At 35.2% G+C, this 25,846-nt stretch overlaps 1 protein-coding gene across 6 annotated transcripts in view; it reads right to left on the bottom strand.

Annotated features, from left to right (window-relative positions):
- Positions 1-25,846, bottom strand: part of ARID2 (AT-rich interaction domain 2) — a 178,707-nt gene that overhangs the window by 48,233 nt on the left and 104,628 nt on the right. For 5 of the 6 annotated variants that reach the window (XR_006219909.1, XR_006219908.1, XR_006219907.1 and 2 more), the window contains 10 exons: positions 22,910-22,976; positions 22,567-22,817; positions 22,144-22,240; positions 21,838-22,047; positions 20,814-20,981; positions 14,899-14,980; positions 12,829-12,963; positions 11,996-12,192; positions 8,862-11,725; positions 6,043-6,156 (listed from right to left, as the gene is read on the bottom strand). Coding sequence is in view for 1 of the 6 variants with exons in the window: in XM_042992142.1 (XP_042848076.1) it covers positions 6,043-6,156; positions 8,862-11,725; positions 11,996-12,192; positions 12,829-12,963; positions 14,899-14,980; positions 20,814-20,981; positions 21,838-22,047; positions 22,144-22,240; positions 22,567-22,817; positions 22,910-22,976 (4,185 nt within the window). In the remaining 5 variants the exon portion in view is untranslated. The remainder of the gene's footprint in view (positions 1-6,042; positions 6,157-8,861; positions 11,726-11,995; positions 12,193-12,828; positions 12,964-14,898; positions 14,981-20,813; positions 20,982-21,837; positions 22,048-22,143; positions 22,241-22,566; positions 22,818-22,909; positions 22,977-25,846) is intronic. The other variant, XR_006219910.1, reaches the window with a different exon arrangement.

The raw sequence follows: 25,846 nt of genomic DNA, 5'->3' as shown, positions 1-25,846 counted from the left end.
AAATTAAAATAAATAAAGCTACTATAAATGCACCCATTTGATTTACTTACGTACATTCTTTACAAGAACAAATCAATTGCAAACTATTATTTTTTGGCATACATTTCCATTTAGATTTTTTAATCAATACAACAAAAAGCAAACAACACATAGCAAAAAGAAAAGAAAATTTCTGATGTTAAAAATGAAGTAACCATAAGTAGAATGTTGTAAATATTATTTTATAGTTAGCTGTTTTAACAACTTTAGTCTTTTATGTTGTCCAGAAAGAGCTTTTGATGGACAATACAAGTAAAAAGATTCTAATTATAGACATAAGTCTTTAAATATAAGCTATGTTTTCTTCTTCTATACCACATCCCTTTCTCTATAAAAGATACATAGGTAAATAATTACAATATATCTTAAAACAATTTGCGGCAATATGTTTTCTTTGAACCTTAATTCAGATTTATTAATCCTCACAAAGGAAAAAATAATATTGAATTTCTCATATAGAAATGGCAGCACACCATTTCAAAGCATTGTTTGAAGGCAATAAATTTAAACTTTGGGAAGATATTAAGTACACTATTCACTTATATGGTGATATTAGAAATACTTGGGCAAAACGAAGTTAAAAATAGCTGAAAACGTCAGATTAACATTCATAATAATTAGAAAAACAGATGAAACACATAAAAAGCTACAGCATAAAAAAAAGAGACTGAAATGCTGAAAAAAAAACATGTCTCTTAGAAATGTGAAGTCAGGGCACCTGCGTGGCTCAGTTGGTTAGGCATCCGACTCCTTTTTTTTTTTTTTTAATGTTTATTTTATTTATGTTGAGAGAGAGAGAGAGAGAGAGAGAAATAGAGTGCAAGCAAGGGAGGTGCAGAGAGAGAGGGAGAGAGAGATGATCCCAAGCAGACTGTGAGCCATCAGCACAGAGCCCATTGCGGGGCTCGAACTCATGAATGGTGAGATCATGACCTGAGCTGAAACCAAGAGTCCGAAACTTAACCAACTGAGTCATCCATGTGACCCAACATCTGAGTCTTGATTTTGGCTTAGGTCATGATCTCACAATTTGTGGGTTTAAGATCCATGTCTGGCTCTGCACTGACAACATGTAGCCTGCTTGGGATTCTCTCCTTCCCCCTCTCTGCTGCTCCCCTGCTCATGCTCTCTTTCTCTCTCTCTCAAAATAAATACTTAAAAAAAAAAAAAAATGTGGCATCATGGGGTGCCTGGGTGGCTCAGTTGGTTAAGTGTTCAACTCTTCAGTCAGCTCAGGTCATGATCTCACGGTTCACTGGTTTGAGCCCCAGGCTGGTCTCTGCACTGACAGCATAGGGTCTCTTGGGATTCTCTCTCTCTGCCCCTCCCCCGCTTTGGTGCATAGGAGCACAGGTGCGCACGCATGCTCTCTCTCTCTCACTCTCTCTCTCTCTCTCTCTCTCTCTCTTTCTGCCTCTCTCCCACTAGCTCTTTCTCTTTCAAAAATAAATAAACTTAAAAAAGGTCTTGGGGCACCTAGCTGGCTCAGTTGGTTGAGCGAGTGACTCTTGAGCTCAGGGTTGTGAGTTCAAGTCCCATGTTGGATGTAGAGATTACTTGAAAAAAATAAAATCTTGGAGCACCCGGGTGGCTAAGTTGGTTAAGTGTCTGACTCTTGATTTCAGCTCAGGTCTTGGCCTCATGGTTTGTGGGACTGAGCCCTGTGTTGGGCTCCATACTGCAAAGCCTGCTTAGGATTCTCTCTCTCTGCCCTTTTCCCCACTTGTGCTCTCTCTCAAAATAAATAAACTTAAAAACAATTTAAAAAAAAGAAAGAAATGTGAAGTTAGGAACTTTGGAGTTCCAAGCTCTAAGGAAAAAAAAAATCTACCTTTGGGATATAATTAAAGTTGTTTCTATAGTTGGGTCCCACCATTAAGATTTTATAATACGGTTAGGGAGAAAACATACATGCATATACATGCATGAAAAACAGGTGTCATGGATAGGATGTGAACTTTCTAGTCTGACAGATCCGTATTCAAACTTTAAATTTGCCTTTTGAACTAGTTATGTGACCCTGGGCAACCTATTTAACCTCTCTGATCCAAACTGTTAAGTAATGAAATCCAACTTTAGGAATGGTGGGAAGACTAGAGAAATGACAGATGAAGTGCCTAACTCTAGAGTCTCAATAAACGGCAACAGTTACTATTATTATTATACTAGAAGTCCAAATAGAGAAATCCAAAAGGGAAGTCGTATTTTGGAGGAAAGATGATGAGTTTGCTTTGGGAACAACTACAAAAGTTAATGCTGGAAACATGGATCTGACAATCATTCACCTGTGAATTCTATTTTTTTAAATCACTTAAAAAAAAATGTTTATTTATTTATTTTGAGGGAGAGAGCACAAGCACAAGCAGGGGCAGAGAAAGAGGGAGATAGAGAATCCCAGGCAGATTCCATGTTTGGCACAGAGCCCAGTGCTGAGCTGGATCCCATGACTTGTGAGATCATGACCTGAACTGAAATCAAGAGTGGATGCTTAACCAACTGAGCCACCAAGGTGGCCTCACCTGTGAATTTTTTTTTTTTTAATTTTTTAAAATGTTCATTAATTTTTGAGAGAGAGAGAGAAACAGAGAGACAGAGTGTGAGTGGGGGAGGGGCAGAGAGAGGGAGGCACAGAATCCGAAGCAGGCTCCAGGCTCTGAGCTGTCAGCACAGAGCCTGACATGGGGCCTGAACCCATCAACCTGAACTGTGAAATCATTACCTGAGGCAAAGTCAGACGCTTAACCGACTGAGCCACCCAGGCACCCCTCACCTGTGAATTCTTTAAGCCATAAAAACCGATGATGAGAAAGCAGACGGGGGTGGGGGTGGGGGAAGAGGGTCAGAGACAAAGGAATGGAACATTATAATTAGTTTATTTATCAAAAGAATTATGCAAATTGATTCCCTGAAATAAAAATATTACATTAAAAATACAGGAAATTCTAATAAAGGGGAGTAATCAAGAGGACCAGTTTCAGCCAAATACAAATATTAAAGAGTAACAAGTTACACATATCCCAGAATTTTAATTTAAGGGTAAATTTGCCAGAGGCATCAAATTTCCTCAGGATTAACCTTCTGGTTCCCTATACTTTCACCATTTAAATTAGGTATCTTATTGACTAGCTTGTCATATATTTGTAGATTAAGCTTATTTTTACTTTTATAAGTGCTAACAAATCTTTATCCTATTTTTTTCTATTATGGAACTCTTATTTGGTGTCACATAGAAAATTTAACAAGGAATCACAGGGTATTTTAACCCCAAATGTTAATGAGGGACATGGAAAGAATGCTCTCAAATTAACCTAAGCTGTTAAATTAAAAATGAACAAAGATACATTAACCAAATGCAAGGTATGAAAAATTTGTGGACCCTGATTCGAACAAGTTGTTTAAAAAACAAACAAAAAACCCACCACATTATTTTTTAAAGACAACTAGAGAACACTGACCATGAACTGGGTATCAGATAATATTAAAACATTACTATTTTTGTTAGATGTGATTTGGTATTGTATATATATCTAAATAGTTAAAAGTACTTTAACAATTAAAGAAATAGACTCTGAATTATTTATTGGCAAAAAGAAATAATGTTTGATATTTGTTTTAAAGTACTCCAACAGGGGCACCTGAGTGGCTCAGTCAGTTAAGCAACTTCAGTTCAGGTCATGATCTCATGGTTCATGGGTTCAAGCCCCACATTGGGCTCTGTGCTGACAGCTCAGAGCCTGGAGCCTGCTTCAGATTCTGTTTCCCTCTCTGTCTGCCCCTCTCTGCTCATGCTCTATCTCTGTCTCTCAAAAATGAATAAATGTTAAAAAAATTTTTTAAGTACTCCAATAAAAAAAATGATAGTGGTGAAGAACAGATGAAACTAAAAAGGCAAAATGATAATATTTTAAGCCAGGTAATAGATACATGATGATTTATTGGCTTTTGTGTATGTTTGAAAAATTTGTACAATAAAAAGTAAACAAATGACAAGAAGAATTAAATAGATCAAAATACACATCAGTGAAACAAAAAGAATTAAAATACTTACAGAATATACCAAATAAGAAATTCTAAAAGTCATGTTTTCTTTGACCACAGAGGTAATATTTCTAGGTTTCCTCTTGTATTAAAAAAATTACACATTTCTTTCGACAAAGCTAATTTTCAAATAGGTTGTATTATGCTGCAAAATTTTTAAAGTACCATTTAAATTATCTTTTAAGAATTAGGTCTTTTGTATGAGAGTGCAAAATGGATTTCTTTTAGGATGCAGTAGTTTACCTTTTCTTACTATTTATCATGAACTGCTAGACCATAAGCCATAACTCTAACTCAAGTGCAAATGCAAAAATAGGTTTCAACGTCATATTTTGGGAATGATCACTCTTGAGGAATATTCTATACCATCCAGTCTATTCAAGAGGAGCTATTTTTGTATATCAGGTTTTTTTTTTTTTTTTTTCAAATCAAAGTGGAAAAGTCACAACTCCAGCAGTGAGTGACCAGAAAAGTAAAATTACAAAAAGGATATAAAACAATTCTGTGATTTATTCTGTAATGTAAAATTAACTAAACCTTAGAATAAGACTAAAATTTAAACATTTCAATATGTGTTAGAAAAATACAAATTCATAATCTAGTCTCAAAATAAATTCTTTACTAAGTAGTAATGAAATACTGTGTTCAATTGTAGCTACAGATTTTGAAAGCCACTTATAAAATGGAACTGATTGAGGTAAATAGGATGATGAATAAACCAGACACAAGGACACCTAAGATCCAATTGAAGGAACAAACTGAAAGAGTGTCCTCTAAAACATAGGCAAGTAAAGAGAGATACTCTGAAACAGCTTTAGGGAACAAGAACTAGATTTACTCTAACTGTGATATAAAAGAGATGATACTTAGTCTAAATGTACAGATCTTTTGAGAACAGAATGGAAGGCAATAATAGAAATCTTTGGAAGAGAAATCTTTTTGAGTTTGGGAGAGTTAACCTCAACGCTTAAAAATGAGGGTTTGGGACAAAGTAATATCTAACAATCTTTCTACTATAACACTCTCTTATGCTCTTAAACTATCACATTTTTTTACTCTAAGCATAAACCTAGACAGACAATCAATACATATCAAGCCTGGCTTATAAAAACACATCGAAATGCAAACAAAAAATTATGTTTAGTGGTAATGCCTTTCTTAGTTTTTACAATGTGCTAGTCCGCCAAAAATCTAAGCGGTAGCACTCTTAAGAAAATACTGAAATGAGAATTCCTGTGGCTTTTGCTAAAATGACCTTGGCTATGACTAAATGCTGCCCCCCTGAGGCGACAGATCTGCCTTCTGATGGGTTAAGTAACTTCAAGCTCTTTATCAAAGAAAGGAAGGGATCTGGAAGATACCAAGATTCAGTTTATGCCCACCATATCAGCAATGATTCCTATGTGAAGAACATGGAACTGAGGAGAGGCATATGTAAAATACCTTAAGTAAATACATCCTTAAGTAAACTATTTTTATATACAAGAATTTAGTATGTCTTCAGATCATGGGATTAAGAGTAAGAGTTATGTTCAACATGTGTTTTACATGTTCCTGAAAAAGGCAAGTCTTTAGGTAAATATTTATAATTAATTTTATTTTTTACTCATTTTTTATTTTTTATATGCCAATCTATTTTTTTTTTTTTGGTCTCCAAAAAATGGAATTTATGAACAGTGGAAGGAGGCAGAGCCTTTGGAAGTAGTTATACTCTAACCTGAAAATATAACAGACTGAAAATAAGCAGCTACAAATAAAGAAATCTGCTTTATTTTGTATTTATATAAACTACACAACTAAATACTACTTAAACACAAAATCTATGGTGATATCATTTATTTTCATCCTCTTTTTTTGTTGCTATTTTTTTTCTGTAATGAAATTAATACAGCTGATTAATGGGATTAAAAAGGAACAAAATCGAGAAAAGGAACATGAAATAACATTGGTATTAGGAAGGATTACCTGTTGGCCATTCTCAGCAGGGACATTTCCCTGCAGTCTTTTCAGCCCTGCACATTCTGCAAGTCTGAGAGTCCCTTCTTGGGGTCCAGGTGCCTCCTTTACATCCCCAAACCCCTTGAAATGGTGGAAATAACAAGGTTTGGCTGAAAAAATCACATTTAAAATTCTCTATTTCATCTATCCCTTTAAGGTATCAATTCAAGCAGTGAATAAAATGGTGTTAAACCAAGGTCTATATAAAAGAAATGTAAAGAATCTGGGCAACAATGGAAATGGCTTTTTCTATTAGCAGGCTCTTAAGAAGGCCCAACAGCCTCCCTTCAAAGGAAACTTATGATCCTATCTTGAACAGTTGATCTTTTTTAGGCTTTATAGGTACTTTATGTGAAGGTAAAACACACCTATACCTTTATTGAGTGCCTAACTCTATAGCAGTTACCATGCTAAGTGTTACACATGAGAACCCTGGTTGTTAATTCTCACTCATAGACACCATGCATGCTATCTCTTTTTCCTTGCAAAGCTTTAAATTTCTACATGCCAGCCAAACACTAATTTTAAAAATAAAGAATGTAGCTATTTTAAATAAACTACATTCTTTGGGAGAATATATAGAAGAACACATTCCTCAGATTAGGAATAAAATGTAATAATTTTATGACTTGGATTAGGTGCATATACATCCAATGTGTTAAGAAGATGTCCTGAAATTATCATTTAATGGCATGCACATTTGGTAACATAATAGTTCAAATAATCAATATATTATATACCAAAGGACTTTCTAGAACTTTACAAAGAAATCTTTTTTAAAATAGTGCATAAATGGGTTAAGAGTATAAATCTTCATTTCAGACACACACCCAAGTGTTCAGTCCTGGACCACCGCATATTAGCTGGTGACCTAAGGCAAGTTACTTTGCATCTTAGAGCCTCATTTCTAAAACATCAATAACAATTTTTACCCAACAGAGTTACATAAAGGATTAACTGAGGAAATGCTTTAGTACAAAGTTCCTAACACAGGTCCTAGTTTTAAAAAGTATTGTTGTTTGTTCTTTGTTACTTAAGTATCATTATTGAATATAGTCACACTGGAAGATTAAGGACACAAAAAAATGAGGGTCAATAGTTCCACAATAATGGAGTTTTTCTCTCACTTGGCTTAGTCTATTGTAACTATTTAGGATTATAAGGGAATCTGAGAGGAAAAAACAGAGTTAGGAACATAATCAAGGTGAACTGGGAAATTATTAAATGTAGGAAAAATATAAAGATCCAACTTACTGAATACTATGTGCCAGACACTGCACCATTAAAAAAAAAAATTAATGTGCTTAATGGATGAAAAACTCAAAGAGCAGCATGGCAGTTTGAGTAAAACTGATTTAGTATTTTTCGCCAAAACTCAGTATTAATTATTGCCATGTATATACCATCAACTAAAGAATACTCAACCTATTTAGGTACCTTGCAATAAAGATAAACCTAAGCAAGGTAGTACTGACATATGAATTCAAATCTCATTATACCTCCAGACAGCACTGTCCAGTTTTATCCACCCACATGAAAAAAGATGCATATCAGTGGATGAAGTGTTCTGAACCAAGGGATTCTTTGTTCTTTCATCTTTTATTTTGCTGACCCCTCCACTGCTAAATTTGGTACTAATGCCAACAATGGCCATAGATCTGCTGTAAACACCAGAAGCACAGAGACAAAACCCAAGTCAGAAGACTGCTAGCAGAGCTGGTGAGTCATAGAAGGGTCTGGCTACGGAGTACTTAGCAAAGAGAGTGAAGAAAAAGTAATCCAGGAAATAGGTGACAGACAACTGTCTGTGAAGCAAACCCCTAGTTTCAGTGGAAACAGCATGCAAGACTGTCCTTAAAAACTTTACAGGCAGAATGACCCTCAACTCAGTAGCACTGATGTTAGAAAACACTTGTATTTACTAAAGTGTACAGATCAGATAGGAGATATTAAAGAGGGAATAGCAGAAACATGATAGTAGGGCAAAGGAGTAAGAAACACAGCAGCAAGAATATCAGAATTGCTGAAAGAAACTGAAATTATAACACTTTTTAAAGAATAAAGGCAACTAAGTCAATATGTAAATATAATAACACACTTGATACAGTTCTTATGGGATTCATCTTTTTTTTTTTTTTTTTTACAAAAGAACTGTGAAACAAGCCATAAAAACATACATCAAAATCAAATACAGCAACTCCCTTTTAAAGTGGTTTTAGCATCCCCTTCCAAAGGAGACCAAAAGGAGACTAACTTACATTTAAAAAGTCTCTAAACAGCACCTGGGTGGTTCATTCAGTTAAGCACCCAACTCTTGATTTTGGCTCCGGTCATGATCTCACAATTTGTGGGTTCCAGACCCGCACTGGGCTCTGCACTGGCAGCGCGGAGCCTGCTTGGGAGTCTCTCTCCCCCTCTCTCTGCCCTTCCCCCACTCGTGCACATGCACACATGCTCTCCCTCGCGCGCGCTCAATAAATAAACATTTAAAAAATTCTCTAAAAGATGTCAGATTAGCAAGTACTCCTCTATCTTGGGTCTATAAAATTACTAATTTGGGTCTATAACAAAATTGAAAGACTTCAAACCACGTGCTAAAGTTAACAATTGAAAACTGTATAATACCAAAAAACGCCAAAAAATAAGAGCACGAGAACCTGAGTACATTAGTGAGCAGACACAATTACCTTTTCAAGATGAGGCATGGAACAACAGTGCATTTTTCCCTAAAATCCTATTTACAAATCAGAAATTTCTAAGTGCAATATGATAGCAGAACGACTTACCTGTGGGACCACATTCTGTACGTATGTTGGTGGATGCTGTTGCTTTTGCTGAACAGCACTTTCTATTGCTACTTTCGCTACAGTGCTTGGATCTGCTCCTGCTGGCACGGCAACCATTGTTGCACTGCAGCCAGCATTGTTGGGGTCACTGATTGTAACAATTCTAACTCCTACTTTATTTGGAATTCCTGTGACTGTTTCCCTATCATTATCCTCTGCTGGCCTCTTTACAGTTTTGCATTCTGCTGTGCCATTTGTAGACCGAACGTCAGATGACAGGGCAGGAGAATGGGACACTCTTGATCCTGAGTGGGGAACTGCTACGACTTGATGCCCCTGTATAACAGAGGTTGTAGAATGTGGTGAGACAACTACACTTGGGCGTTGCTGAGGCACATCTGAATTCAAACTTGAAGCTAGAGGTCCATTAGGCAAATCAGTACCACTAAACTGCTGTGTCGCCACATTTGGAGCCTCCTGTATACTGCTCACAGATGGTGAACCACCCAAAGTTAATATAGGTCCATTAGAAATTCTTTCTAGTTGATCACCTTTGGCAGTATCTTGCTGAGTGGCATCTAAAGTCCCTTGTGGTTCCATTGGAGATATCTCGCCATTTCCTACGTGATTGGAAGTTTTGTGATTTGGAATGTTTTTGCTTAAATGAGAACCATCTCCTTTATCAAAATCACAGATTCCATTAACCAGAGGTTTTTTCAAATCACTTTTGATATCCTGCATGTCGATTTGTTCTGAGTTCTGTTTTCCGGACGTTCCATTCTCACCTAATTCTAACGATGGCCCATTACTGATTAGTGAGCACTGATTAGCCTCACTTTGAATTTTCCCTGAGTTTGAAGGAGGTAGACTTGAGTCACTGTACTTTCTCCCATTTAAAAGACTTCCCACCTGCATTTCATTTTCCTTTGTATCCCCATTGCTGGTGTTTGTGGTTCCTCGTCGGCAGGACGGGTTCTCCATGACTTCAATCTTACGTTCATGAACATGTAAACCTGTTGCTTCTTTTGCTTCCTCCTCCTTTTGGCAAATTATCTTATCACCTTTGAACGGGGGAGTAGCAGTAGTACAGGATGATTGTCCAGCTGGAGATGTCTGAGTGGCTGGAAGCGTTTGCACCTGAAGTCCAACTCCTGCTTGCGTCCCACTCATAGTAATTCCTGCTGGAGCAATGAGCTGAGTTGCATTTCCCTGACTCACAGTTGCAGTTGCAAAACTTGTATTTGGCACAACTGTTATGGTTACCTGGTTGCCAGAAGTCCCTTGGAAAATGGTTGCTGGGCTATTTGAGATCAGCGGGCCTGGCAATATTTGTAAGTTCGAGATGGGCACAGTTTGCACTCCCCCGGCAGGTGGCATTGCACTTTGGACCAACTGAACATTTTGCTGCCCAACCAATAGCTGCTGAGCTGAAGTTTGCCCCTGCACTCCAAAACCTGCTGCTTGGTTATTGGCCACCTGGTATACCACCTGAGGGCTAGGAGCTCTAGCATTATTAGGGGGAGGAATCTGTGGAGCTGGGAGAATTAGCTTACCACCTGGTGTTGAAGGACCACGCTTTGGAAGCAGCAACTGTTTTATCAGACTTGACTCACCAGAAGCAGGCTGACCAACGCCTGCGTTTGTCTGCTGTGGCTGAACTTGCATCTGTACTTGTTGTGGCTGCTGAACCTGTACTTGTACCTGTTGTGGTGAGGGCGCTGGTGAATGCTGCTGCTGCTGCTGCCTCTTCACAGACAGCATCTGACTGACGGTAGGAGGTGGTCCTTGTGACTGAGGGGCGGAAGAAGATGACATGGCAGTTGGGACTTGGTTATTAGTAGCTGGGACAGGTGATGGTGAGGAAGATGGAGTTATGTTTGGTTGCCCAGTTAGCTGAACTGTCTGACCAGCTGGAAGAGCTGCTGGATTAGCAAGAACAATTTGGTGAATGGCTGGTGCATAAGTTTGACCTTGTTGAGCCGGCTGGCTTACAATCACTACGCTTTGTTGGGTTGGCTGCTGTGGTTGTTGAATGGGCTGTTGTACCACTGTTGATGAAACTTGCTGAGAAGGGAGAGGTTTTGGTGCAATGTTCTGAAACCCTACTCTTGAGGGTTGTGGACTTGGGACACCAGCAATGGTAACCATCTGTCCTGTAGCTACCTGAAAATTCTGTACGGACGTTGCTGAGACAATATTGGATGCAGAAGTTGTTACGTACTGTGAAGGTGCTATGATAACGGTGTCTTGTGGCTGGCTACCAGCTGATGTTTGTTGAGATGAAGTTTGCACAGGCTGGGGTGATGTGGTGATTAACGGTTGACCCTGTGAAACTGTAGAAGTACATGCTGGTATGTTCTGTACTCTGCCAAATATATGACTCTGTGGGACGGCTTGTTGAATTACTGTAACAGGAGTGCCGGAAGGTATCTGTCCTGGTACCACTGTGTGTAATGGAGACTGTTGTGGAATTACAGATGGATGATGAAGCAATGTCTGGGAATTTACAACTGTAACGGGTTGTGGTCCTGTACTATGATTCTGAACCACAGAACTCTGAGCAGCTCCTCCTCCCACAGCAATACTAACAGGAACTGCTGTCTGGGGTAGAGAATTCTGAATTACTGTAGCCTTAACAACTTCACAAGGAATTGGAGCTTTATTTTGAATGACAGTCACTGGAGCATTTTGCTGCTGGTGGGTATGAACTGTAGGATTTGGTGGAATTCTTGAAACAGTCTGTGCCACAGTATGAACACCTTGTACTGGAAAAGACATTTGTGTTGCAGTCAAATTTGAAGATTGGTTGGTAACAGAAGTCCTCTGAAAATGGTTTCCTACAGTTTGTGGTCCATGAGGGATTCCTGAAAAATAGGAGGGAAAAGCCAAAATTTGTAATGAAATGACTGAAAGCTGCAGGTAGGCATTATTTTACTTAATACAAGAAAAAAATAGTTTTAAGAAATTAACATCTAACTACTTTGCATCACACGAATATGATAATAAGTAATAGAATAAGCAAGAAAATGCTACTGGAAAAACAAGGAAAAACTATACATTTTGAATTTATATAATATCCTTTTTCATTTTTTTACTTATTAAGTTAGTAATACCTAAAACTCAAAAATTAATACCTGCAGGTGAAGGACTTGGAGATACATCAGGAACAGAATCAACACGAACAACAGGAGTAGAGACTGGTTGCTGCTGATAGTACATCTGAATGGGAAGTGGTATAGCCCTCCGTTTTACTCCGACCACATGAATATGTGCCTGCCCGTTGCTGCTGGAATCCTCCACTCTCTTCACTGTATGATTTGGAAAGACCGTTCTGTAAAGTACATACATGCTTAGTTTTGTTAACTAGCACACGAGCAAAAAACACTGACTTCTAACAGTGTTTACATAGCAGCAGCAGGACATTTGCTGCTACTCATTATGAACCAGTATGATTCATATAGTTATAGATTCTGTAAGGATAGGGAGCAAAGAAAAAACATAAAAGATCAATTCTCCAATTTTTAAAATCATTATTTATTAACACTGTGGGGGTTTTAAATAATTCTATTGCATATATAATTAACAAAAAAGCTGCATCTAGGCAATCAGTGTCTATTTTATGAACTTTGCAAAATATCAAAAAGCCTTGATATCTGATGACAAGAGTATTAGCTATAGACTATTATTCAAGACTACAAAGGGCAAAAGTCATGTCTCTAACATATAAAAGTAGGTAGAAAAAAGTTTCTCTCTTCTTTCTTTGATAAGCCTTCTAATGTTCAAATACAAACACCAGGTTTGATTTCCAAAATTTCCTTGTATTTAAATTTTCACCCTTACTACAACCTAGCTAATATTTCAAGTAGTAGAAATATTTAAAACTGGATAGTTATTTTGTCTAAAGAGCAAGAGGTGTTCTAAGTGATATACATTAACTTTGTTTGAAGTTAACAACTATGCATCCTACCTAAGACATTTATAAAATCCAGTTGAAGTTAGGATTCCACCACGAGCTAATTTACTGCACGTTGAGAGGTACTCAGAATACATTTCTGCTCGAGAGACAGAACAATCTGGATTTACTTCAAAATGAGCATTTAGCCTAAAAAGGAGAAAAATAAATGGCATTATGCATAGTAGATTATAGAAGAGTTCATATTTAAATATAGCAAAACCATCTGAAGGCAATGTATTATTAAATAATATTTATGCCTATTAATCAAATTTCTCTCGTGTTATTAGCAAAAAATGCACGTTAGGTTTTAGATTGATGAAACCAAATAGAAAGAGATTAACCATGTAATCATATTTATTTTAGTATAAAAAATCATGAACAACAAATATAAAAACTGTGCTCACATCCCAGTGAGAACAGGGTTGGTCTGTTGGCAACAAATACTCACTCTACAACAAGTATTATTCAATGACTATCTACTCAATTTCCTGTCTTGCAATAAGTAAAATATAACAGAAAATCCCAATAATGAGCTATTTCCATCGGAGATGTGGAAAATGGAGGAAAAACTGAGCTAAAATTAAACGTGTGTTGCTTCTTGGATCAAATTCCTTGAGAAAAACTTACCCAAGCTTCCAACTACTCCTTAAACAATGATACTTCTTCCATGCTGCACACTCCCATTCCCCCATTTCAGAGACTTTTATTCCTAATCCATTACAAAGTAATTCAAACTTCAGTTTGTCTTTTTCATATAGTGACTTCCATCCATACAGAAGTTAGGATTGGAGGCTAAATTATCTTCACAGGATTCTTTTCTAGGATTTACTATATACACAACAGACCAATGTATAGCTGTTTATATAAACGGACTCAATACTTATGATAAGATAACTTTAAAATGATTCTCTCCTTCTCCACTAGAACTGGCAGAAATATGCAAATGAGATTTTTAAGGTCAAATTTATGCCTAATATACACACATTGTGCAATGGATGTGGCACATACTTTTTCCAACTTTCATAATTCTTTGAGTACTGAATTTTCAAAAGGACTAGATACAAAAAACTTTTTTTGGTTTCAGCGTAGAAGACAAACATTTCCAAGTATTATTGGAAGAGATTCATCAAGTATAAGGTGTAAAAATACAGAAGGTGAGGAATAAGCAAAAAATTAGAGATATTTAAAACTATACACCTTATTTGAGCAAAGTGGAAAAGTCTAGAGAAAACTGCCACAGGAACAAAGATACGAAAGCACCAAAAATATGGAACAAAGAATGACAGGAGCATGGAATGGGAGACAAACAATGTTCGAGAATGGGAGAAAAGGGATCAAAGAAAGAAAAATTTTAAAGTAATACACCATCAGAAAGTGATCTTTTACATTCAGTCTGTTAATCTTATAAAGAGTTTAAGTTGAAATTCATAAACTATGTGGAAGCTATTATCCATGACAAAATGAAATCTAACCAAGTCTCCATTTATTTTTTCAGAAAGTGGCTGACATAGGACTATTCAGTCTTCTCCATAAAATATTATTTTCAAGTTGCTTATTTCTATGTAAACTCACTGGCTCTTCTATCATTTGATTAGTTTCCACTTACTATTCCCAAAAAAGAAAAACTATCAGTGAACAAGAAGTATTGCTTGTGATGAAAAAGAAGGGACATTTAACAACAAAATCTGGTTTTATTTTCTTAAAGACAGTCCTGGTCAGTTTTAATAAAATACTGACTTAAGAAAAACAGATTTTATAATCTGAAAAATCTTATTTTCTACAAAGTCAAAGGGTAACATTTTAACACAAATTTTACTCTGAAAAGAAGTGGTGTAATTTAATGAAATTCTAGTCAAAGACTATTTTAATTCTGAAGATTATGATGAATATTTTTCTTTTAAACTGTTCTAAAATGCAGGTGAAATGGTTTTACATTATCCTTTCTTTGTATAAATGATATTCTACTCTGACTAAAAAGCAATACAGAATAAAACATTCTGGATGACTGTTGAAATACATTTCCTTTACCCTTTTGCTTTATTCTTCCCAAGGATAAAGCCTTAATAGAAATAAACCACTTACCACTGACAAGCAAACTTCTCACTATCTATTTCCACTATTCCTGGAGGTGGAGCAACATGCTGTGCTACAACTGCTCTGGAAGCTAAAGAAAAAAATACATTAGCTACATCATTTTTAGAAACTTACTTAGTTACTATATGCCATGTTCAGTTCATGGACACTGAAACAATATTTACAATGAATACCTTTTAAAAAAGGTGTATAAACATAATGAAAATATACAAATTTGAGAAAGAAACTTATAATGGAGCACATATTATACCAGGCACCGTCTTAGATGCTTTATATGAACTCTTTTTTAAATCTTGCAATCATTCCAATAATAATACTATGGATTATATTGGTCAATATCAACTCTGTTTTTCCCATGGGTCAGACACTGAGTTAAATACCTTACATATATTATTTTAATTCTTCTGTGCGGTGGGTATAGATAGGGAAACGGAGACTCACTCAAAGTGATTAAAATAACTAGCCCAAGGTCACACAGCTCAACACATCAGTAAATAAGAATCAGTTTAGTTACAGAAGCAGATAGCATCAGAAATCGTAACTTCACTTCTGAATCTAAAAGATTAACATTAACTCTCTAAGTGGCATATATAACACATCTGGGAAAAGGTGAAGAAAAAGGTGAACTAATTTAAAGTCCCACATTCAAGAAGGATTTTCCTAAGATTATTTTTCTGAAGAAAAAAAATCTACTGTAATAATAGTTTTAAAATATACCTATTGTCAGAGGAGAGGCAAGATGGTTGTGTGAAAGAGTACTAGCTGTTCATCTTAAGATGCATAACAATTTCTGAGATTTTACTTATGATATATTTTAAAACAATTCAAATCCAATGAATATGTTAAATAATCTATTATTTTCTAACAAGTTGAGTAGATCTGTAGAAAAATGTTTTCTTTTCTGCTGTATTATATATAAAGGAACTAATGAAAACATGAAAAATATAACATAAACTTAGTCATATGATAATAGGTTATAAATATGAGTCTTTATTTATAAAATTAAAAATTATACTGCTTCAAATAGTTTTTAAACTTATAAAATGTACCCACTATTTTTCAAATAACATTTTAGCAAAACTCAGGATCCTCAAACAGAACAAGTGTATTTCTAAATTATTAGAACCAAAGGAGCTCCAGAGCACAGTCAAATCTGTGAATGATCTAAAGCAATCCTTGACTTGTTTGATGAAGCCCCAAGCTTTCACTGGGATAAGAGCTAATAGCAGCCACTTAATGAACATTTACTCTGTATTAAGCCATTTACATTTACAAAACATTGTTTCTTTTTATCTTATTTGTAGGCCTAAATTTAATTACCCTCATTTTGCTAATGAAAAAATAAAGCTCAGAGATGAAGTTTGCAAAAGAACACATGACAGAAATGGCAGAACTGTGTATAGCTGGAAAGCCTTCTTTTAGGAGTACCCGATTTGAATCCAGGTCTGTCATATTTCAGATACCATACTGTGACATGCTGTTTCTTAACAGAACAAAATAATTAGAACCCAAACTATTTTCCTAGTGCAAGCCCAGCTTATCTTTTCTTCTCCTAACTTGATGACACAGTGACAGAAAATAGCCTTCTAGGGCCTGTACCTATATGGAAATCTTCCTCCTTTTTCTTCATCAGTTGTACTATGATTGTACTATGTACCCTACTCAGACTGAAATCTCCTGAATCAATTAACAACTAGTTGAGTGAAACATTAGAAATGATGTTGAAATTATCAATTTCCAGATACTCAACTTTTGTATATATTCCTTTTTAAAACTGCCCTTCTCCCATTTTGGAACAGAGAGTCTTACATCTCATCCATCCTTTAGAGCAATGCAAGTTATGGTTAAATACATGGCTCTGGAGCCAGAGTGGCTGGCTCTAGAGTTCCAGCACTCACTAGCTGTGTAACCGTGGGCAAGTTAATTAACCTCTCTGTCCATAAAATGTGGAAAAGTAACACTGACCTCATAGGTCATTATGAGGATTAGAGGAGTTTATATAGAAGCCACTTAAAACAATGCCAGGCACATAGTTTTCACTATATAAATGTTAGCTATGATGATGATGATAACAATGATGACGAATGATACAAAAACCTCTAGGGCCCCAAAGGGAGAATCAGAATTATTACAAACCACAAAGCTTCTTTTAACCAAGGTATTATGGTAGGGCTTTCTGTCTATATTTTATTATGCTTTACATATTATATTTAGGAGCAATGTTGGGCATTAGATATTGAGTATTCTGGTGCTTTGGTGTGTTCTGAATTCAAATACAGAGTGAAAACAATTTTTGTTTAATGTCCTTCCCTCCTCTATCCTTCAACTACTGTCAAAAAGGGTATTACTTTTCAGGTCGAATCTTGTATAAGTAAAGCATAGATAAATTTTTTAAAGGAATACTGAAGGTGGCGTCATCTTATTTCATTCAGATGACAAAGTCATGGCTTAACTATGTTAGAATTACAAAGTAAGGAGCGTGTCATGGGAACACCTATTAACCACACTTTCTTGGGTTGAAAAATAAAGTTGGACTTTATCAAAATAATGGAAAATGAGGTTGATTAAGCAAGATCCTTTTGATAATAAAGACTATTAGTTAGGTTATGTGGCAGACATTTTCTATAACTGAATGAGGTAAATCTGCAGTTCCAAGGTTTTAACACAAAACTACTCAAAGCACATGATAAAAGCACCTTATCGAAAAACTATATCGGTCTCAAACAATATATCCAGTTCCTAACCCAGTGGTCCTCAAAGCATAGTTCCCTGACCTGTAGCATCAGCATCTCATGGGAACTTGTTAGACATTAAAATTCTCTGGTCCACCTGAATCAGAAACTCAGGGTATGGAGCCTAGAAATCAGTGTGTAGGCCCACCAGGTGATTCTAATGCACCCTGAAGTTTGAGAACTGGTGTGCTGATACTTCTTGAATGTATCAGGTTAAATAAGGTGTATCTAAGCAAAACAGTCAGTGAGTATAACTTCTAGTCATATCTTATTAATATCTTTTTAATATTATTTTCAATAAGCTTAAAAGTACATGTACTGACTGGGCATCAAATTCTTTTCTGAGTCATATGTTGTTACTTTTTTGATTTCAACAAAATCAAAGAACTCACGTCAGAAGATCATTAAATATAATCTTAATAATTTTGGATAATTCTGAAGGCCAAAGGATTACTAAGTTCTAACCATAGCTATTTACTGATGTGAACTAGATTTTCAAATTAAATCTATAAAAAGGAAAAAGAGATAGAATTAATGTTGAACCCAGTTTCACTCAAGCAATAAAAAATATTCATTCTGGCACACACTGGAGTTAACACTTTACAGAGAAGTAGGGAAAAAAGTCTCGTCCACCTCATTAAGAGATGAACTTCCAATAGCTACTTTGTCATGTATTGTTTCACATACTGTTGATTTCTAAAACTCGTAATGATAAAATTTTAAACACTTAAAACTTCATAGAGCACCAGGAAATTGAAGAAGTTAAACTAAAATGTCTACATTTAGAGCTGAGAAGTACTGATACGAGTTCAAGGAGAAAGAGGGTATATAAAATTTCCGATATGAAGAGTTTATATATTTTTTTAAATGGATGTTGGTAAGTATCAAGATGATACTGGATACAAAAAGTATTTTAACTTTTATTTTAAAATGTCAATTTAATATAAACAAAAAATTTTATTTACAACTATTTAAGTTATAATGAAGAAATTTAGATTTCAAATTAAAAGTGGGTGAAAGGTTATATATAAGTATTCATAGTGATGAGGAAAAGTGAGCAAAAAGTTTGAAGAGGACCATTCCATAAGAAAGCAGTAGTAAACAAACAATGGGGGGGGGCACACTATGAATGATACCTAATAAAACAATTAAAAGTTGTCATTCATGATGAGCTAGTAATAAAGTAAAATGCTCATCAGCTCAAAGATGAACTCTCTTAGGTTGTCTTTACAGGCTTATTCCCACCTCTATCAATGAATTACTATATATATATATGTGTATGTGTGTATATACACACACATATCACAAACGCTCATCATTTAATTTCGTCCGTTTGCTAAATGAGGACCAAATCTTAGTTTAGGAGGTGGCTTCATTTGTTAAGGTCACTAGTGGGTCAATGACAAGGCAAAAAACAGTAGCCTTCATCAAAACTACCCTTAAATATTCTTCAAATGGACCATTATATTTCAGGTTATCAATGATAATTTATTAATTCCTTTCTTTGTTGGACATAGTTTCTCTACGGCCCTCAATTAATTTAATCTCTAGTTTCTTCTTTAAGGATAAGAACATACTCCCACCACACACCTAACTGGCAAAATGAACTGTTTCATTTCTTTGTTAAGGTTGAGAAACTATTAATATTTGACCACTGATTCCCCAACATGCATTGGCTATTTAACATCTATTGCCTGTGGGTGAAAGGTACTAACTAGATTAGTAGTCAAAATTACCTACTGTTTTCATGCTTTATAATTTGCCCAATTCTGTTAGTTGATATCAAGTAAGTTAAATGCACATATGATACAACTCTACCATATACTTTAGAAGGATGCAGTGGAAGTCAATAAAGTATGTGATATGTATTACATACTTTGTGTGAATAGAGTATATAATTGTGATTCTATAAGTTAGAGAAGAGGAGAGACTGGGACCATGATTAAATGAGAGCAGAACAAGGAGCTGGAGAGATGTGATGAAAGTCTGAACTGGGCCATAAGCACTGGCAGCTGAAGATGCCAGGGTATTTAGAAAGATTCAACAAGATTTGGTGAATAAATGGATGTGGTAGTTAAAGATAAAAAATAATGAGATTTTTGCTGTAAGGTTGTGAGGGAAGTTGAAAATGAGCTAAATGTATTTCTAGGCTGAAAGGAAGAAGCAGGTGAAAGATAAAGAGGTTTAAGATATATGAATGAGGAGATAGATGGATATTCAGAGCACAGATTCAGAAGAAGCTGACATCTCTGAAGACAAAGGGAAGTTGAAGGAAAATGAATTCAGACGCTAGTAAGTTTGTAAGTGAAGGGGTAAGAAGCTGAAGAAACCCATGCCACATGATTTCCATATTAATTGCAAAGTGAGAATACGATCAACTGAGGAAAAGAATATCCTATATTAAAAAATACAAGGAAAGAAAAATGTCTTGGGAATGGTAGGAGGTGGAAAGAGCAGATGAGGTGAAAGATGGATTGTTTTAAGACAAATGAAGTTGAAAAAAGCACTCCCAAAAAAGCTGAGAGTGCTAAAATATAAAAATGCTGACTCATATTGAGATAGGAGAAAGAAGTCCAAGGACTGAAGAGAATGATCATTATTTGACAGGTATGAATTCCAATTAAAGACATTTGAGTTAAACAGAACTGACCCAAGGGCCCCGAGGAAGGGTGCACAAGTGCAGGTATACATGTCCATATATGCGTCATGTGTACAAATGCACATGTGTCTAATCCAAGACTCTGATTCTATGGTTTCTGGTCCAAAACTGAAAGTTATTAGGATATATTATACTTATGTATTAGTATGATCAGCTAGGAGAATTATAATTATAAGGTCATTCTTGGTGTATTAATTTCCAATGAACAAAAATCACAAATAAGTCCATCGGGGCACTTCATCTTGTTCCCACAGTTGTAAATATCTAATCCCTCACACTCCTCTAAATGTTTTTTTGAAACTCTATTATACTATTCTTCCTCTGACTTACATTGGTCCTACTGCTCCTGGAATGTATAGTATCTAAGAAATTAAAGCTCACACTCAAGTTCTGCTTTAGCCTATTCCACTATACAATATCAGTTTCCTGTACTGCATATTTAAATTTATCCTTAGTATTACATCTTACACACCATTAACCATACTGAAAAAACATTATGTAAAAACACTAACCTGGGGTGGATGCTACATGGGTCTGGGTTTGGACTTGCTCTACAGCTTGTGGCCTAATTTCAGATAAAACTTGATGACTGGAACTTGGATGTTCGACGAGTTTTACTGCAGCTAGTGCATCAGGGCCAAACATCTGAATATCCATAGAAACCAGACACACTAACATGTCTAAAATAAATTAAAAACCAATAGTTATTAATCAATAATATTACCAAACAATGACATTGCTGAAAAACACATGCTGTATAGAATAACTGTTTCTCAAATGCCAGTCCACAAATCATTGTTCATCAGAATTATCTGTGGATCTTTAAAAAAGACAGTTAGGTTCAATCTCTGAAGACTGATTTAGTATCTCTGGGATGGGGATTTGGCATCTTTGTTTTTAAACAATTTCCCAACTGATTCTGATGTGTAGCCAGATTTAGGAACCACTGATATGGAAAGTAACATCTTAAATTTCTCAATAATAGTACTAGCAAGCCAAATCTCTATTAACTCTGATTTTAGTATTTACACCAAAGACAGAAATCATTTTAATCAATGAGTAAAATGTTAACATGATATACTTTCATAAGTATGTTTAAAACTGACAACCCACTAAGGGTGTGTTAAGTTCACTAATTTTAAGGATAGCAGCACTACCAGCAACTTCTAGGAACACAAGGAAACTTTTTCACTCAGCTTCAGTTGCTTAATAGTAGCAGCTGACTGTTTAAAATTGAAAGATCTGCTCTTCAGAGACAGCAGTTTTGTTGGTTTGAAATCTGATATGTAGTAACAGAAATACAGAAAGGGACATGAATTATTGGTAGCCACATACACCCTGGTCTCCATATGACAGAAGTTTCTCGCTAATCTTAAACAGGCAAAAAAGAATAGCACAAACAAGTGTATCTAATGGGTAATGACCCCTCAAAATAAACAGTACATCCTAAATATCAATTGTGATTTAGCACAGTACCAGACTAAATATTTTTTTTCCTCAATAAGGAAAATAAATGTTTCTTTGGTTTAGTCTTACCTATGCTCTTTTCTACTTTTGCAATTTTTGTGCAAGCGACATCTCCCATTTCGGTGAGCATATATAGCACCTCGAGTGTTGAGATTACAAGCAGCACATCAGGTAAAGTGAGATGACAAATGATCTCTCTGTATGAGTCCTGATCGACATATTCACAAATCAAAACACCATTATCTTCTGCTTTGCAAAGATTTCCCAAAATTTCCATGCCTGAAAAGCATACATGTACAAACATTTATTTGTTTTTTAACAGATGATAAAAATTTTGTGTGTGTTATACAGTGAGAAAATTAAGTAAGCGCTTACCCCTCATCTTTAAAAATCTATCCCTTGACATTAGGCATTTAGTAACAGTATGAAACATCAGATGAGTAGTTTTGAAATCAACAGGGTCCAATAGAAGCTGGAAAAAAGAAAGGACACTATTGTTGAGGCAGGCTTCTTCCACTGTTGTAAACGTCAAATTTAATAAAAATTAACAACAGTGTTGCGTATGTTTTTAAAAAATGTAGTTACTGTGAGAATAGCCATCACTAAATCTGGAGCATCATTTCAAATATTTCTTTTTTCTAAAAAAGTGTGTGATACCATACCACTTTAGGCAAAACTGTATGTAGGCCTTTCATATTCTGTAAGTATAGCAAATATAATAATCCTATATACTAAAATTTTAAAGTAAATATCATTGCTAACTATTAAAACTATTTTAAGTTACTGTCACATGCTTACCTCAGCTGCAATATTTCCTAATGTGTCAAGGCCTAATTGCCTTAGAGAAATAAAATGACTATGTGCAGAAAGTAATAGGAAACGAAGACAGGTACGATTAGCTGCCAAGAGCTTAACATTGCCCTCCTCAAAGGAAAGATTTCGCAAAATCACTGCAATCTGAAGTACCCGTTGTCCTTCAATATCATTAATGCCCAGCTTTCGAGGTGGATGAAATAACGATTCCCAAATCCATTCTCCTGATGTACCTTCTGTAATAGAAAATACACATTTTACTTAAATTAATATTTCATTTATTATTATTGATAGTCAAAGTTACTTAAAATTTTTCTTATTGACTTACCATGAGACTTGTTTCTGTCAGAAATGAGGTCACGTACTTCATTATCATCAACAATGTCCTTCCAAAACTGTAAAAAGAAATTATAATACTTAATTCTGACATTTGAAAACAACTCTTCTATTACTTTAAAGACAGTCACACATAACTCTATAAAATTTCTATTTAAAAAAAATTCATGTAGATATTATATGTTATATATTTATTTATTTGACATAAATGCTTAACTTTTTATAAGTTTAAGGTAGTTATAAATAAGGTATCATTTCAGACTAGAGTTTCTCAACCTGGGGTTATGGTGCTATTATCTTGTTACTTTTGTACTAATTTAGGGTCGTATTATCTTGTTACCTTTGAACTAATAAAGAAGCACACAGACTATTTGCTTTTCATCTCTTAAGCATTCTAGTATGTATATTTCAAAATAATTTATTTTATTTTTTTGGAATGAAGATTCCTTTGCATTTAAAGTCACTAGTCTGAGAAAAAGTCCACTACCAAAAGGATCCACTGCTCAAAAAACTCACGATAGAAAATGTTTGAGAATAAACAAGAACTAGGCATACGAAGAAAAAAAAAACAAAACAATGTTCAATAAACAAGAAAAAAGGGCCATAGGAAATCCAAATAACAAAGATATCAGACATGGAATGTTAGATGATCACAGATAATAAATTCAAAGAAATAAGAGATCGAAAAATTTGGCAAATAAATGAAAACTATAAGAACTGGGGTGCCTGAGTGGCTCAGTTGGTTGAGCATTTGACTTTTGATTTTGGCTCTGGTCATGATCTCACAGTTCTTGAGTTCGAGCCCCACGTCGGGCTCTGTGCTGACAATGTGGAGCCTGCTTGGGAGTCTGTCTCCCTCTCTCTATGCCCCTTCCCCACTCATGCTGTCTCTCTCTCTCAAAAATTGAATAAATAAATATTAAAAAAATATAAAAGCTAAATAGAATTTCTAGAACTGAAAAGACAACTCAATCTAACAAATGATTATATACGACTCAAGAAGCAATTAGTGAACTAAAAGAGAGTGCAGAAGAAAATAACAAATTGTCAGCAAAAAGAGACAAAAGGATGAAAAAAAAAAAGCATACAAGACACAGGGCATAGAGTGAAAGGTTGTAACATTAGGGTAATTGGAGTTCCTGAGGAAGATGAGAGAGAATGGGCAGAAACAATAGTTGAAGAGACAAGGCAAAGAATTTTCTAAAACAACTGAAAGATGTTAACCTACAGATTTAAAAAGCACTCCAAACTCTGAAGAAAGAGAAATAAAGATGTGTAGAAACATCACAATAAAATAATAAAATACCTGAAAAGCAAACACAAAACAAAACAGGGGCGCCTGGGTGATTTAGTTGGTCAAGTATCTGACCGGCTCAGGTCATGATCTTGCAGTTCATGGGTTGGAGCCCCATGTCGGGCTGTGCTGACAGCTTGAAGCCTGAAGCCTGCTTCGGATTCTGTGTCTCCCTCTCTCTCTGCCCTTCCCCTGTTTTCTCTCTCTCTCTCTCTCTCTCTCTCAAAAATATATAAACATTAAAAAAAAAAATTAAAACACACACATACAAACCCTCCAAAACAAAACCCAATTTAAAATGCAAAGACAGAGAAAAGAACAGATAATCTTGAAAAGGACAACTAAAATGACAGCAGACTTTGTAAAAAAAAATTAATAATAATAATAATGATGATGATGATGATGATAATGGAAGCCAGAAGACAATGGGACATTTTCTTAGTGATGGAAGAAATGATCTGCCAAACTAAAATCTTTATACAGTGAAATTGCCCTTCAAAAATGAAAACTGGCAAACGAAAACTGAGAAAACTTGTCATCTACAAACCAGCATGAAAGAAAAATAAATGAAAAGGTAGATGTAGTTTAAATCAAGATAATGAATGAATTACTTTAAAAATGTCTTATGAGGTACAAATACACATAAAATTAAAATCTAAGACAAAATGTCTACAAGAGACTTTTGTTCAGGCCATAATGGAGTAACTGGTACTTCAGTAGTCCTCTTCCTATCATAAAACTACTATGTATAAAACAACTGTTTTCAGAGATTGGACAACACAGCAATGCAAAACTAATCACTGAAATAGGGAAAACGAATGAAGTGAGTCCAATGACTGTTCCATAGTTTTACAGGACGCTCTTTCTAGACTACAGCAAAGGGACAATAAATCTAAGAGATCACAGCAAGCTGAGGAAACTGATCAAGGCCAACAGAACTAGAATTTGAGAGCAAATTTGCAAGAAAGAGGAGCAATGAAGAGAAAACTCCATGACTCTGCACAGGACTGCCTTGAATTGATTGATGTTATGACTTAACTCCAAAACACCAGGCCAAAAAAAAATAAAAAAATAAAAAAATAAAAATGTAGAGAAAAACTACTGAGGAGCTATACTGGACAATTCACAAAACAGAGAAAACTCATTAAATACCCTGTTAATTCAGTCAAAATCCAAACAAAGCCATGCCTTAGGAATAAGGATAAACTAGTGCTAAAGACTAATTTCTCTCAATCATAACAAAGCCTTAAAACAATCTTCTAAAGGATCAATATGTCACAATCCATATGTCAATTAAAAAGCATGCCAGAACAAAGTCCAAAATCCAAATACTCAATAATGTAACATTTGTAATATCCATATCTAATAAAAAATTATTGTCTGTACAAAGAAAGTAGGAAACATGATTCATAACTAAGACAAAAATACTTCAACAAAAAACAAATCCAGACGTAATAAAGATAATGGATTTAGCAGACAGATTTTAAAACATTTTTTAATAAAATTTTATTTTTTTACCAAATATGGGCAAAGATGTAAAGGGAAGTATGAACACAATTAGAAAAATGGGATGTTTTTAAAGAGAATCAAATAGAATCTCTAGAGTAGAAAAACATAGTATCTGAAATAAAAAAC

This window comes from Panthera tigris, chromosome B4 (assembly GCF_018350195.1).
Source record: "Panthera tigris isolate Pti1 chromosome B4, P.tigris_Pti1_mat1.1, whole genome shotgun sequence".
Taxonomy (NCBI): Eukaryota; Metazoa; Chordata; class Mammalia; order Carnivora; family Felidae; genus Panthera; species Panthera tigris.
This window is presented reverse-complemented; position numbering and strand designations above follow the sequence as displayed.